General features: G+C 43.1%; 1 protein-coding gene across 6 annotated transcripts in view; it reads right to left on the reverse strand.

The window, feature by feature from the left end:
• The window catches only part of PUS7 (pseudouridine synthase 7), a 57,993-nt gene extending 45,061 nt beyond the window's left edge, over window positions 1–12,932 (reverse strand). For 5 of the 6 annotated variants that reach the window (XM_040472887.1, XM_040472886.1, XM_040472891.1 and 2 more), the window contains exons 1-2: window positions 12,716–12,932; window positions 1,207–1,639 (exon numbers count right to left, since the gene is read on the reverse strand). In XM_040472887.1, coding sequence (XP_040328821.1) covers window positions 1,207–1,639; window positions 12,716–12,842 — 560 coding nt within the window. In that variant the 5' untranslated portion in view covers window positions 12,843–12,932. Of the gene's footprint in view, window positions 1–1,206; window positions 1,640–9,020; window positions 9,379–12,715 lie in introns of those variants that run through there. The other variant, XM_040472890.1, reaches the window with a different exon arrangement.
• Between the last annotated feature and the right edge of the window lie 3,062 nt (window positions 12,933–15,994).

Raw genomic sequence — 15,994 nt, forward strand, 5'->3', positions numbered from 1 at the left:
ATCACAACCCAGTATATCTACTATGAACCAACCTGAAGCTTGCCTTTATGCTAAATATTCTACACACATTATTTAAAACCTTCTCAAAAACCACAAGGTAGTATTAGGAACCATTTTTTGGGTAAGGATACTATGCAACTAGTCTAGATTCATACCCAGATCCTTCTGGCTCCAAAGACTACCTTCTGTCTACTGTAGATGTGGCACATTCAGGTGGAAGAGTTAAGGATTTAAGATTTTAAGACCAATTCAAGAGAAAACTTAAAACCATTTAAAATAATTTATTTTAAAGAAGTGAACAGCACTCATTTACATATTAGCAAGGCTTGACACAGAAATTATTTTTTATTTACTCATTTGATCTTGAAATGGCTTCATCTGCTCATTTAGACAGCTCTCCTCCATCCTAATTCCTTCATGATCGTCAATAAACCATTCTTGGGGACAGAAAGTTAAATAGAACATATTGGTGATGGAGACGCGGGGGGCGGGGGGGGGGGTAGAGACACAGAATCCGAAGCAGGTTCTAGGCTCCAAGCTGTCAGCACAGAGCCCGATGCGGGGCTCAAACTCACAAACTGTGAGATCATGACCTGAGCCAAAGTCAGACGCTTAACCAAGTGAGCCACCCAGGCGCCCCTTGCTAATTTCTTTCTAAAGAACAAATAGAATGCCAAATTATGGAGAGAGCCCAATGTCCATTGACTGAAGAACATTTACAGAAGATGTGGTAGATATACACAAGAGAATATTACTTAGCCATCAAAAAGAATGAAATCTTGCCACTTCCAATAACAATACACTGTGGATGGAGCTACAATGTATTACACTAAGCAAAATAAATCAACCAGAGAAAGGCAAATACCATATGATTTCACTCCTATGTGGAATTTAAGAAACAAAACAGAAGAACAAAAGAGTGGGGGGAGAGAAGAGAGGGAAACAAACCACAAGAGACTCTTCATGATAGAGAACTGAGGACTGATGGAGGAAGGTGGGTGGAGGGGTGGGCTAGATGGGTGAAGGGTACTAAGGAGGGCACTTGTTACAATGAGCACTCGGTGTTGTATGTAAGTGATGAATCACTGAATTCTACTCCTGAAACCAATACCGTACTGTATGTTAACTATAATTTAAGTAAATAAAAAACAAAAAACCAGAAAAACAAATAGAACAAAAATAACTTTACATGTAAGTGAAACATACCTTTCTTTCAAGATGCCTGAGAATCCCTGATGAGAACTTACAAACTTGGTGATGCCAACGTCAAGTTCAGTGAGGCCGTGCTTCATCATGTCTGCAAAACTCTCAGCTTCCTCCTCCTCCTCACCCTCCTCAGAGAGGCCATCTTCCTCCTCCTCTTCCTCTTCTTCCAACTGCACATCAGAATTCTTTGTACCCTCTCTGGCACTCACAGCCTCAGGTGGCTCAGGCACGTTGACCCCACTGGGTGGAGAGACATGCTCCAGCTCGCTCTGACTTTTGGTCAGACAATGGTCCAAGATCTTCTGTCTTTTTGCCTCCTCAGCTGGGGCCACCCTGTCATTGTCTTCAACAGCAACAGACCCACGTTTCAGCGACACACCAGTCACTTCTGTCATCTCCATTTTTAAGGCTCCAAGAAAACATTTAAGAGAACCTTTTAGGAAGGAAGAGAGCGCAGGAAGTAACAATCACTTCCTTAAAGTGGGTTTCAGCAAACAGAGGCACAGTTAACTTTGTTCCTAGGGTTCTAAAACTCATCTATTAAAATAATTTTTCCTGATGCTGGTGTATATATTTGGTGGCATAGAAAAATGGCACAACACTTCTGCATAGAATTTGAGAGTATGCCTCAAAAAAAACTTTAAAAAATGTATGCCCTTTGACCCAGAAATACTACTTTCAGGGTGTATCTTAAAATAACTGAAGTGCTTACAATTTTAGGTTTAAGGATAGTCATTTCAGTACTTTTACATTAACAAAAAACTAAGAAAAATGATGCCTGCGTCTGTAAATTAAACAATACAATGAAACAATATGAACAGAAGCTGGGAAGGATGGTTTCTTCTAGCACAGAATATGGGTGGCTGGGCACAGCAGGGAGACGTGCTGGTTTTAGTGAATACCGTAGTTGATCACTTGAACTTTGTTTCATGTAGATTATTCTTTAAAAAAAAAAAAAACCTGATTAAATAAAAATAGTGTATAAATACACTTGACAGGAACGCATACTAGTATCATATTAAAAAAAAAAAGCAAGGGGGATGTAAAGTTGTTTAATGGGTTATAAAGTTTCAGTTTTGCAAGATTAGAAAGAGTTCTGCATATTGGTTTCACTACAGTATGAATGTACTTAACGCTACTGAACTGTATGCTTAAAAGTGGAGATGATGCTACGTGTTATGTGCATTTTGCCACAATTTAAACAATACAGACTATCATGTAAGCAACCCACACACAATGTAATGAGAGAAAGTCTAAGAAGCCATACACACCTCCCAGGACTGGGCGGCTTGCCAGAGGGGTAACATGTGGCAGTCAAAATAAATACATTTATCTAATTTGACCTTACTTGGTGCTCTTGGTAAATTAAGGATAAAAGTTTTCCTACATTAATTATATACGGAGGTGCTATAATTAAAATGCTAATGAACTTACTAAGCATACTCATAAAAGAACATAAATGAGCAGAAAACTAACATTCTAAGGTTCTCCAAAGCCTAGTTAACAAGAAACCCAACTACAGAAGCATCTACAACAGAATAATAACAACGAGCTAAAGTTTAAGAACCCACATTTGAGGGGCGCCTGGGTGGCGCAGTCGGTTGAGCGTCCGACTTCAGCCACGTCACGATCTCGCGGTCCGGGAGTTCGAGCCCCGCGTCATGCTCTGGGCTGATGGCTCAGAGCCTGGAGCCTGTTTCCAATTCTGTGTCTCCCTCTCTCTCTGCCCCTCCCCCGTTCATGCTCTGTCTCTCTCTGTCCCAAAAATAAATAAACGTTGAAAAAAAAAAAAAAAGAATCCATATTTGAAGGGTGCCTGGCTGGCTCAGTCAGTGGAGCACGTGACTCTCTTGATCTTGGGGTCATCAGTTTCAGGCCCATCTAGAGATAACTTAAAAAAAAAAAAATCCGGGGCGCCTGGGTGGCGCAGTCGGTTAAGCGTCCGACTTCAGCCAGGTCACGATCTCGCGGTCCGGGAGTTCGAGCCCCGCGTCAGGCTCTGGGCTGATGGCTCAGAGCCTGGAGCCTGTTTCCGATTCTGTGTCTCCCTCTCTCTCTGCCCCTCCCCTGTTCATGCTCTGTCTCTCTCTGTCCCAAAAATAAATAAAAACGTTGAAAAAAAAAATTTAAAAAAAAATCCACATTTGATCTTGGCTCACTGTCAACAATCTAGAATGGAAAGAAAATGTAAAGAAGAATGCAAATACATGCACAAAATGAAAGAAAAAGGGATGATGACTACAAAAAAAATGGGAGAAAAGGTACAGAAAGATGCCAGTAAAACCAATTTCCTTTGAAAGACAAAAAAATTAAATAAAGAAAATGGAAGAAACCAAGAATCTGGAACAGAAGTAGACCACAACTATACAAAAATTACCTCTAATTCAATTAGGAAAGCATTTATTCTCTATTTGTTCTAAGCAAGGTCCAGTAAGAAAAAGAATGGTTTATGAAATGCTGGTGCTATTCATGCTCACTTTCTATCAACAAGGCTGCCCTCACAGAGCCTGCGCGCCAATGTGGGAGACACAAAGGGCACAGGTCACTCGGGGACTACAGGAACAAAGACCTCAGAGGGCACTGCCGGTGAGGGTGTCAGAGAAGACACCTTTCCTTATGGCAGACCAGAAACGAACACCTGAGCCCGGCTGTGAGGAACGGGTGAGGTCGCAGAACGCGGGGAGGAGGCTGTTTGGGGGGGATGGTTGGGCATGTGCAGAGGCGTGGGAGCCCAAGTAGGGTAAAACACACAACGGGCGAGTCTGGAGGTAAAGCTAGCGAGTGAGCAGATGCTAGACCAGCAGAATGGAGGGGATTCCATCCTGAAAACCAAACCACCACTAGACTCGTGAGCTAGAAAGGTGTCACAGTGCCTCTTTGAAGAGAAACAGGGGTTAGATAGAAGATTCGGTGAGAGGGTACAGCTGAGGGTCACTTGGCTGTCTCAGTTGGAAGAGTGCGTGACTCTTGATCTCGGGGCTGTGAATTTGAACCCCACATTGGGTGTAGAGATCACTAAAAAAAAGAAAACTTAAAAAAGAAGGTATGACCAAAATTGAGTCAAGAAATTAGTATAACATGATCTAAGACTGAGACAAGGGTGACAGAAACAAAGTTTGGATTCAGGGACATTTAGGAGGTGGTGGGAACAGGACTGGATGACAAATGTGGGCAAAAAGAGGAAATACCCTAGGATGACTCAGGTGTTCTGCCTTAGGGATCTCAGACGACAGGGGAGCTCTTCCTAACACGGAACCCCAGAAGAGAAGCAGGGAGTAGGAAGACAAGCCCACTTATGGTCCTGAGGTGTCACAGGTACCTGGGAACATCCGGAAGCCAGTCACTACATTGTGTTACACATACTCTCAACCCCAAACGTGCAATGGCGTCCCAGCTGGCATGCCAGGGTCCACTAGGAGATCCTGATACCTTTCCACGCCTGAACTCTCAGCAGGGAGGAAAGCACAGCCAATGACAACCACATCAGTATCGTGGCTCAGGGACTTTGCTGTCAGCACATGTCTACCTCCTTCCCAGAATGCAGAGAATTCATCAAGCTCCTTTTTAACAACTGATGGTCATAAGCCACATCAATTACTTCCTCTGCAGAAATGTCTGCTCCATCCTGCTTTGACACTGCCCATCATCCAGCAACCTGTACCATTATCTTCCACACACCTGCAACAACTCAGGCCCAGTCCCAATGAGTTCCTGCTTCCAGTCTGACTGCTCATGAGCTCTCTCCAATGGGAAGTCCTCCACACCTGTCTAAGATCACCCCTGGCCTCATCAGTCCTTCAAGGCTCATCTGAAGGCCATGAGTCCTGACTGCTGTGCCTTCCTCTCTACTAATTCCGTCTTGCCATTTTACCTCCCTTCATCTGCACTACCATGGGGGACCTGGGTACCATACTTTTCTCCTGCCATTTTCTAGCTGTCCGTTGAAGTAAATTAATTTCTCCAAGCCCCTGTTCTTCATCTGTAGAATGGGAATGACATGTGTATCACAAGACTGCCACGAAGATTAAATGAAATGATAAACACTATATCCTGGTTAGATATAGTAGGAACAAAATAAGCTAGTCCCCTTTCCCCCCTCAAGAAGTCTGCAGATTTTTTGAGGACATTATTTCTTTTATACATGCCATAGAATTCAGAGTGGTATAACAGCCTTCTATAGACATTTTGTAGATTTCTTGGAACAGGTGCTGAAACTGTTCCCCACCTGTAGAGATCAAAGTCACACTAAGTAGCAAATGCCTAATGAAATAGTGGACCTGGACAAGCACCACGAATGGCCCACTAACATACATGACAGGCAGGCACTGCACGTCCCTGAAAGCACATGCTGTGAAGTATTCTGACTGAAACTCTATGTCTAATTGGTAGTTTCGACAGCACACAGAGTCAGAAGATGTTAACCACCACCATGGGGAAGCAATCAGCAACATTCTGAATGTGGGAAACTCTACCAGGACAAAGACAGTTCCCTCAACTAATAAAAAGCAAGGGGAAAAAGAGGGAGGGGAACTTACATATAAACCTACAAAGAAATGCAACGAGTGGATCCTTCTTCAAACAAGTCAACTATTTAAAAGAAGCATTTAGAAAAGTATTTGATGGCTGTAGCAACTTCTTACTCCACATGTCTCCGGAGGCAAGGGAAACAAAAGCAAAAATGAACTATTGGGACCTCATCAAAATAAAAAGCTTTTGCACAGTGAAGGAAATAATCAGTAAAACTAAAAGGCAACCGACAGAATGGGAGAAGATATTTGCAAATGACATATCACAAAAAGGGTTAGCATCGAAAATCTATAAAGAACTATCAAACTCAATACCTAAAAAACAAGTAATCCAGTGAAGAAATGGGGAAAAGACATGAATAGACACTTCTCCAAAGAAGACATCCAGATGGCCAACTGACACATGAAAAAATGCTCCACATCACTCATCATCAGGGAAATACAAATCAAAACCACAATGAGAGGGGTGCCTGGGTGACTCAGTGGGTTAAGCGTCTGACTTCAGCTCAGGTCATGATCTCATGGTTTGTGAGTTCAAGCCCTGCTTTGGGCTCTGTGCTGTCAGTTCAGAGCCTGGAGCTTGCTTTGGATTCTGTGTCTCCCTCTCTCTCTGCTCCTCCCCCGCTCACACTCTGTTTCTCAAAAAATGAATAAACGTTAAAAAAAATTAAAAATAAATTTAAAAAACCACAATGAGATACCACTTCACACCTGTCAGAATGGCTAATATTAACAACTCAGGCAATAACAGATGTTTGTGAGGATGCACAGAAAGAGGATCTCTTGTGTACTGTTGGTGGGAATGCAAACTGGTGCAGCCACTCTAGAAAACAGTGTGGAGGTTCCTCAAAAAATTGAGAATGGAACTACCCTACGACCCAGCAATTGCACTACTAGGTATTTATCCAAGGGATACAGGTGTGCTGTTTCTAAGGGGCACATGCACCCCAATGCTTATAGCAGCACTATTGACAATAGCCCAAGTATGGAAAGAGCCCAAATATCTCTCGATGGATGAATGGACAAAGAAGATGTGGTATATATATACAATGGAGTATTACTCAGCAATCAAAAAGAATGAAATCTTGCCATTTGCAACTACGTGGATGGAACTAGAGGGTATTATGCTAAGTGAAATTTGTCAGTCAGTGAAAGACAAATATATGACTTCACTCATATGAGGACTTTAAGATACAAAACAGATGAACATAAGGGAAGGGAAGCAAAAATAATATAAAAAACAGGGAGCGGGACAAAACGTAAGAGACTTTTAAATATGGAGAACACAAAGGGTTGCTGGAAGTGTTGTAGGAGGGGGGATGGGCTACATGGTCAGGGGCATTAAGGAATCTACGCCTGAAATCATTGTTGCACTCACTACACGCTAACTAACTTGGATGTAAATTTTAAAAAACAAATGAGTAAGCATTTGAGATGATGAGGGATGCAAAATACTGGGAATATTTGATGACATCAAGGTAGTACTGTTAACTTTTAAAGGTACAATTATGTTACTGTGGTTACATTTAAAAACAGAATCCTTATGTTTTAGACACACTAACAAATATTTATGGTTGAAAAGTTACGAAGTCTGGAATTTGGCTTCAAAATAATTTACCAGTGGTGAATGGAAGTGGAGGGGGTACAGATTTGAAACCAGGTTCATAATTATTGAAACTGAGTGATGGGAACATGGGGAGGTTATCACATCTTCTACAGTAAGCTTTTTATTACAAAAAATTTCAAACATATGAAGTATAAAAAGATACACAAACTATTGTGTTCTGATCAACCACTATTTTACCCTTTCTTCTGTTCCGCTCTCTCTCATCACGTGTTCTTCAAACAGGTCCCAAGATACCGTCTCTCCACTGTCACTTTTTTTTAATAATTAAAAAAAAAATCTGATGTGCAGGCCTGATGCGGGGCTCAAACTCACAAACCATGAAATCATGACCTGAGCCAGTCATTTAACTGACTGAGCCACCCAAGTGCCCCTCTCCACCTTCACTTCTTCAAGTTCCCCAAACCTCCACATCTGTTAGCCACCACTCAACACTCTTGCTCACTGGTGCTGCTTCATGATCCGTGCTAAACCCCAACCAAGTATCAAACCTACTGTCTAGGTCTGTGCTCCTGGATGCTGCTAGAGAAAACCACAGCAGGTGAGGGGGTTTCCCCTCTTAAACAGCCATCCCTACTCTCATGGCCATGCCTGGTCAGTACAGTCTTCTTCAAGTCCTGCTTGCGGGCCTCCTCTGACAGATGTCTACCCTTCTTTCCAGCATATGCACTAGACCACTCATTATAACCATTCCCTTAAATAAGACAATCCTCCTAAAAGTCCAGCCATTCTAACACTCACTCCTAAGCGCTGCACTTCATCCCCTTAACAAATACCTACTGTGCACCCTGCGCTAGGCGGTATTCCAGGCACTGCGAAAAGACACTGCAGCAAATCAAATCAACGCCCCGCCAGTGTGCAGCTGACGTTTAGTGAAAGATCTGGCTTCTGCCTCCCACACACCAATGAAGTGTTTTGTTGTTTTTTTTTTTTCAAGTTCAGCGATGGCTTCCTTGTGCCAAAACCATAGTCATTCAAGCCTGGCTCTAACTGACATCTTTTCCCAACTGGACACAGTTTGCCACTTTCCTTCCTTGAAACTCTTTCTACCCCTTTTTTCCTGCCTCTTGAGGTACTCTTTTCCCCTCCTTCTCTGCTGCTGCTTAAATTTGGGCATCTCTAGGTTCCTACCCCAGTCTTGTTCCCTTCTCACTCACATTTTCCTAGCCAAGACCCATCTCTGACTTCCCAGTTTGCTTGGGAAGTCCAAAGCAATAGCTGTCAAGCTGAGCAATTGCAGAGTGCACCCAGTGAGCTCATTCAAGCCTCTCCTCCACCCTATGGCTCCGGGTTCATTAGCATTGCCAGATATCCGTGTCTTACTCCAACTGACCCAGCTAGGAAGAGCTGAATCAAATGCTCAAATTCAACATGCCCTAAATTGATCTCATCATCTCCCACCACCAACACACATTATACCTCCCAGCTCAGGGAACGTTGCCACCAACTACCAGTCACCTAAGTCAGGACATGGTCATCACCCAACTCCTTGCTCTCCGCTGCGCCCACATCAGTAATTTCGTGAATAAAATCCTGGAAAGTTTCAAACAGCACTGTTATGCCTAACATCCCTGGCATGAGAATATTAGCAGATCACACATATGAATATCACACACTGGTTTCGACCCGATCTAGGTTCTGCCATTTATGAGTGGGCCACTTACCCTCTCTAAGCTGAGGTTTCTTTCTCTGCAAAGCTGAAAAATGATGAGTTGCTCAAAGGTCTGTAATAGCTGTTCCTATTCAACTACTGGTCATTAATATTTATTATGGATGGTTTATACAGCAGAACTGTATTGCTGAGTCTGGGGAAAAAACAAAGCTTCTTAGGCTTCTTTTGTTCTCTGGGCTAATGATTAAACACGGGTTTCTTCCTTCAAATACCATTTAATTTTAAGAGTCCCTCAAAGCACTGCCAACAGCACCAAATAAACAGGCCTTTAATATTTTTGAGCAGTCTTTTCTCAATATTTGTGGACACTTGCCTAATCTCTTTTCCTTGTTATATTTAACTTACAAGACAAGCTCATTAACTAATCTCACTTTTGTGTTTCAAATGAAATTACAAATACTTTCCATTTGCTTTAATAACCCTATCATACACATTAATTATTAAAATATACATGGTACCAATGATTATAAGTCACTTAATATGTATTTTGCTAAGTTCTTTCAGTGGGTCTAGAAACTGAGAACATATTTACTGTAACAGCTGTTCAAACTTCTGGACTAGGAGAGACAGAGCTCAAATTAGCATTGTTTTCATGAGCAAGAACTATATGAAAGGGAAGACTAAAATGCAGTATGATTTTTTTAAGGTTTATTTATTAGAGAAAGACAGAGACAGAGCAAGTGGGGAAGGGGCACAGACAGAGGGAAAGAGAATCCCAAGCAGGCTCTGCACTGGCAGTGCAGAGCCTGATGTGGGGCTCGAACTCACAAAACCAGGAGATCGTGACCTGAGCCGAAACCATGAGTCAGACATTTAACTGACTGAGCCACCCAGGTGCTCCTGCAATCTAATTTTTAAATGAGGGGAGGGAGCAAGCAGATCCTGTGAACATTGAAGATGCTGGGAAGAATTCAATCAGAAAAATAAACCACTCAGGATGCCCCGGTGTGATTTCCCTAAGAAAAAGTTTTGCATTCAGGAAAATCCAAATATACATATTCAAGCATGCTACCTCAAAGCTGAAATGACTGGCTTTTTAAAAAGGGGAGGAAGGGTAGAGAGTACAGCTTTATGAGTTTTTTAAATGTTATTTTAAAAAAAAGTTTTTAAAGAGATACTATGCTGCACAAATACACTATTCAAAATAGTAATCAGTCAAGTAATATAGACCACACCACCACCAAGAAGAGAATCTACTGATACTTACCTGTGAACTTCAAAGTCCTATGCAATTTTTTGAAGGGAATACTAAAAAAAATGGGTTTTGTTTCTTTTATACTCCAAATGACCCAACTGACATTAGGAATATTACAATCTTATCAATATTTTAAAATCTTTTTCATTAAGATACTAAATTCACCAATAAGCTCTCTTTACATCCACAACAACAAAAGTTTAACATTTTCAAAATTGTAATACAACACCGATAATCCCTTAAAATTATTTCTGTAAAATGAACATCTAAAGCCATATTAGTCTTAGTCCTATCTATATTTCAAAATACAACTTCCACTTTTTAAAAAAAAATTTTTTTAATGTTTTATTTATTTTTGAGACAGAGACAGACAGAACATGAACAGGGGAGGGGCAGAGAGAGAGAGGGAGACACAGAATCCGAAACAGGCTCCAGGCTCTGAGCTGTCAGCACAGAGCCTGATGCAGTGCTTGAACTCACAGACCGCGAGATCATGACCTGAGCCAAAGTCAGACGCTCAACCGACTGAGCCACCCAGGTGCCCCTTTAAATACTTCTATCCTCCAGCCTCTGCAAACTGTCAACAACCCCTCTAGCTCAGTACAAAGAGCACTTTCTGGGGCGCCTGGGTGGCTCTGTTTGTTGAGCGTCTGACTTCGTTAGGCTCAGGTCATGATCTCACAGTCTGTGAGTTTGAGCCCCGCATCCTGTGCTGGCAGGTCAGATCCTGGAGCCTGCTTCAGATTCTGTGTCTCCCCCTCTCTCTGCCCCTCTCCTGCTTGTGCTCTGCCTCTCAAAAAGTAAAATAAACGTTAAAAAAAAATACACACACACACACATATAATAAAGAGCACTTTCTTCAGGGCAGAGCACACTCTACATTCTAATATGCAAAATCATTAAGTCCATTAGATTTGTTCATCCCACAAATATGTGAGTACCCCTTATGAGTCTGGCACTATCTTAGGCACTGGGGAAAAGGGGCAATTTCTTGTCCTCTTTGAGTTTGTATTTATTTTTTTTTTAATTTTTTTAACGTTTATTTATTTTTGAGACAGAGAGAGACAGAGCATGAACGGGGGAGGGGCAGAGAGAGAGGGTGACACAGAATCGGAAGCAGGTTCCAGGCTCTGAGCCATCAGCCCAGAGCCCGACGCGGGACTTGAACTCAGGGACCGCGGATCGTGACCTGAGCTTAAGTCGGACACTTAACCGACTGAGCCATCCAGGTGCCCCAGAGTTTATATTTATTTAAGGAAATATCAACGAAAACAATAATAATCTCAGAGACATACACCCGTAAGAGCTACAAATAAAACAGAGTAAAGGGAAGGGGAGAAAGAACTATAGACATGAAAAGATGTGTATGGGGAGAGTTCCAGGCAGCAGGACCAGCACAGGTAAAGGACCTGAAACAGGAGAAAACTTAAGTCAACGGACCAGCTGGACTGCAGTATCTCTCTCCTACTTGGGGTCAATATACCTTTTATTAATACTTGCATCGCCTCAGCCTCTACCAAAAGATGTTCAAAAGGAGCTGTTAAATGATTAAACAAAATTATCGCCTATTCATCCTCTTTTCACTATGACTGTACGGCCTATTTTTGACAGATCCCTCAATTGCCAAGGTATCCCCAAGGGAACGGAATATGACTGCACAGACGACTGGAGACTTGAAACAAAAGCCCTCGGTAATCCAAGATTTTTGAAATGAAAAAAAAAAAAAAAAAGTGGCCTGACAACGGGATTAAATATCTGACAAACGAAACTCTCTCCAAACCCTACTTCTTGGCAGGCACTAATAACCCAGGCAATTAGGATGTACTTCTAAACCTCTCAGTGCAGGGCTGGCGGTAAGGACTCGGCGTAGATGAGTTTCAACATGCACAGCAGCACCTCCAAACATCCACTCATTAAACACGGACCCGGTGGAGAGCTGGAGAAAACACTCCTGGTCCCCAACCTGTTGGCTCCTACTCTGGGAAACGTACAAAAATAAGCATTCAGCTGGGTGCTTGCCTGGCTTGCAGTAGCCTCGCAGTTAAGTAGTGATGGGTGAAAACGAGGACGAGAGAAAGCACGTGGGCTTTACCCTGCAGAAGACCTGCCCCGCGATATACCGAGGCTGTAAGGGCCCCGGGATAGAGGCCGGTTTTCTCTTTGGCGAGGAGAGGAGTTTAGGGAGCTCCCGGGGCAAAGAAAGGGAGGAAAGGGGCTGGGAACGGAGGGCGGCCAGCGCCACTGGGAGGCGGGAGGGCACTGGGCCCCCTGCGGATCGGCCCCGGAAGGGGGGGCGGGGCTGGCACCGCGGGAGGAGGATCGCCAGGCTCCAGCCGCGCTTCCGCGGGCACGGCCAGTAATGGAGGCGCCGTGGGCAAGCCGTGCGCTCACGCCGCGGCCGGGACGCCTTCCCAGGCCGCACTGCCCCTCCGGGCGGGGCCCTGAGGCCGGGCCGTGGAGCCCGGGTGGCTGCGGCGAGGCCACGCACTTACCCGGGGCCTGGGAGCGCGGGCGCGGCCCGGGCCGGGCGGCGAGGGGGCGGGCGCGCTGCTCTGGGCGCAGGAGGGCGGCGGCGACGAGGGCCACTCGGAAGAGCCAGCTGCGAGGGCGCCCCGGCATAGGCAACGCCGTCAGCGTCTTCAGCCCCTGGGTCCCGGAGCGCGCGGGCGCACTGGCCGGGCGCGGAGCTCTCACACGTGCGGCGCAGCTACGCGCCGCCGCTAATCTGCCCCACCCTCGGGGCGGGGCCCGCCCTCCGCCGCCGGCCCCGCCTCCGCGCGGGCCCGGAGCAACGAGGCCCCGCCCCTCTCCACCGCCCAGTGACCCAGTGGCCTCTGCCTGGGGGAAGCTCGTTGGTTCACTGCGGCTTTGCCAGCTCACGGAGGCGGGAGCCTGTCCAGGCCCTGGGCAAACAGTGATTTCTCCAGGGCCCGGGCAAACAGGGATTTCATCGTGCACCAGAGTCCTTCAGACAGTCTTTAGGACTTCTAAAGTGGTCGTGGCCATGGCCTTAACGAATGCTTCACGTATTTTAATAAAGGTTTCTTCCACATGGTTATGGCCGTTTTGTGTTGCCCCAACACATGCGGCTAGTTTAAGGAAAAGAATAACTTTAGGGAATATATTGTTCTATATATTATTCCTTCAAGTGCAGGGGATCCGAGAGAAGCATTTTCCCACTTCTTCGATTTACCCCTCCTGCTTGACGGCTCCTCAATAGGATAGGCTCCAGAAAAAAACTGATCATAGCAAGTTTGTGCTTCTGTGTGAAGAAAAATAAAATCCATACTCCTTCCATCCTCTTCAAGTAGCACACGTTTCGCGACCAAATTCTGGCCTCTAATAGTTTTTGCACTATTTTGCCAAATTTCAATCCTCAGTGAAACACCTATATATTATTTCAAGTCCTTTAATTTCTATTAGACTTGGTTTTTTAAATTGTGGTAAAGTACATGCAACATAAAATTTATCACTTTAATCATTTTGAAGTGTACATTCAGTGGCATTAAGTACATTCACAATGTTGTACAACCATCACCAACATCCATCTCCAGAAGGCTTTTCACCTTGCAAAGCTGAAACTCTATCCAGGAAGTAGCAAATTCCCAGTCTCCCCACCTCCTAGCCCTGGGAACCACTATTCTACTCTTCTCTCTGTGAATTTTACAGTTGTAGGTAACTCCTATAAGTGGAATCATATAGCCATATGTCCCTTTGTGACTGCCTTATTTCCTTAATGTTCATCCATTAAGGATGCAACACGTGTTGCAGCATGTGGCAGAATTTCCTTCCTATCTAAGGCTGAATAATATTCCATTACATATATATAGCATGTTTTGTTCCCCTATTATCAGTTGAGTTGCTTTGGCCTTTGGGCTATTGTGAATAATGCTGCTATGAACACGGGTGCTCCAATATCTATTTGAGACCTTGCTTTCAATTTCTTGGGGTATATACCCAGAAGTGGTATTGTTGTATATTAATTCTATTTTCAATTTTTTGAACAACCCCACTTTGTTTCCTATAGTAGTTGTAGACTTGTTTTTAAAATCTGGGTTTACATTATCCATACTCAGTATGGATAATTCACTCAGACTGGTAGGATTCTATACTGTCTTTCTCTGAGATCAGTCACCTCAGTTGAGGACAGTTTTCTGTCCCTAATCCAGGTATAATCACATGTCCTGGGCTATGGCTAATTCATAGGTTAATGTCCCAATGACAGCAACTGCACATATGTTTACCACAGACACAGTAAAAATTCAATCCTAAACTTTAAATTTTTGTATACTTTAAAAATTATCTTCTCTGAGGCCGAACGCCTCATAAATGCATATGGAAGGAAAGAACATTCACATTCCTTTGGCTGTTAGCTAGCTAGATCCATGATCAAAACTTACTGCATTTTATCCTGAACCGCCTCAGACAAGGTCCAAGTGAAACATGCATTTTTAGTTTTCTGTTTTTCAAAATGACAGCCCTTTATTGGCTTTTATAGTTAAAATAATACAGAAGTGTTCAAAGCCTGTCCCAAATTCCAACTCCCTCTAATAATCATTTAACAATTTAATGTTCTCCTTGACTTTCAAATGACATCCTAACATGTATGTTATGTATAATATTCGGGATCCTGCTTTTAATCCACACCAGCACTATGAACTGGTAAGGGCCCAAAACATACACTGTATCTCGTTTCGTCCTTATTATTGCCTACTATTCTGTCCATCTTAGATTGCCTCTTTACACTCCCCAGATAGTAGTCAATTGTTTTCTGTGCTCCCTCAGTCATTGCAAACATTTCCGTGGTTGAGTCTACTGCATTCAATCTTAATTTATTTTCATTTCTGTTTCCCTTACCAGAAGTGAATTCTCCAGAAGCAAAAATCTGGGTTTAGAGCAATCTTTTTTCCCTTTAATGTTATTTTTAATTTTTATCAGAGTATGCATGTCTGTGATTTAGTGCCAAATAATTCTGTAGAAATCTTATAAATTGCAATGAAAGAGCAGAGACTGTACCCCCCCTTACCAATTTCCCCCTCCTTAAAGGCAGTCATTTTTGTCTTTTAACTGGTTATTTTGATATTTACTTTCAGTTCTCTATATAAAATGTTTGCATTGCTATTTCTCGATTTCTCACTTCTAGGCATTATCTGTTGATTTCACTTAGTGGGAAATGAGGATTTAGTTCTTCTTTCTTTCCCTATTCTTTTCCCCACTGCCACCACACTTTTCATCCTTTGATCTGCTCAATCTAGTTATATTGTCCTTTTTTAATAGGTTTTTGTTTACTTCATTATGATTAGGTAAACATTACTTACATCTTGGGCCAAGTAGTATATACTATGATCACTTTTCTTCTCCTGCTCAGCTTTTTGTTTTTCCTGCAGTTATTATCTTGTTTTGGTTTACTATCCATCACCAAGCCAAGCCCAAACTTTTTAACGATTGTTTCAATCTCTGCTTCCCAAGACTTAGATAGACGAGGTGTTCTATCAGTTTCATCTGAAAATGGAGTCTCTTCTGGGCCTTCTGGACCTGTACCAATCCATGTCTAGTGAAGAATTGTTGTCAGGGCCTCTCAAATCATTTTTCTCCTGCATTATATCTTCTGTTTCCTATATCCTATATCTTCTTTTTTTCTTTGTTTAGTCCCTCATTTTAGTAGAGCACAACCTCCAGAAGCATCCTGAGGAAGGAAAAGTAAATGAAAGGGAAATTTTTTGAGATCTTTGAATGTTGGGACATACCTTTATTGTTTACCCACACTTGAT

This window comes from Herpailurus yagouaroundi, unplaced genomic scaffold, assembly GCF_014898765.1.
Source record: "Herpailurus yagouaroundi ecotype Mexico unplaced genomic scaffold, PumYag 100, whole genome shotgun sequence".
Lineage (NCBI taxonomy): Eukaryota > Metazoa > Chordata > Mammalia > Carnivora > Felidae > Herpailurus > Herpailurus yagouaroundi.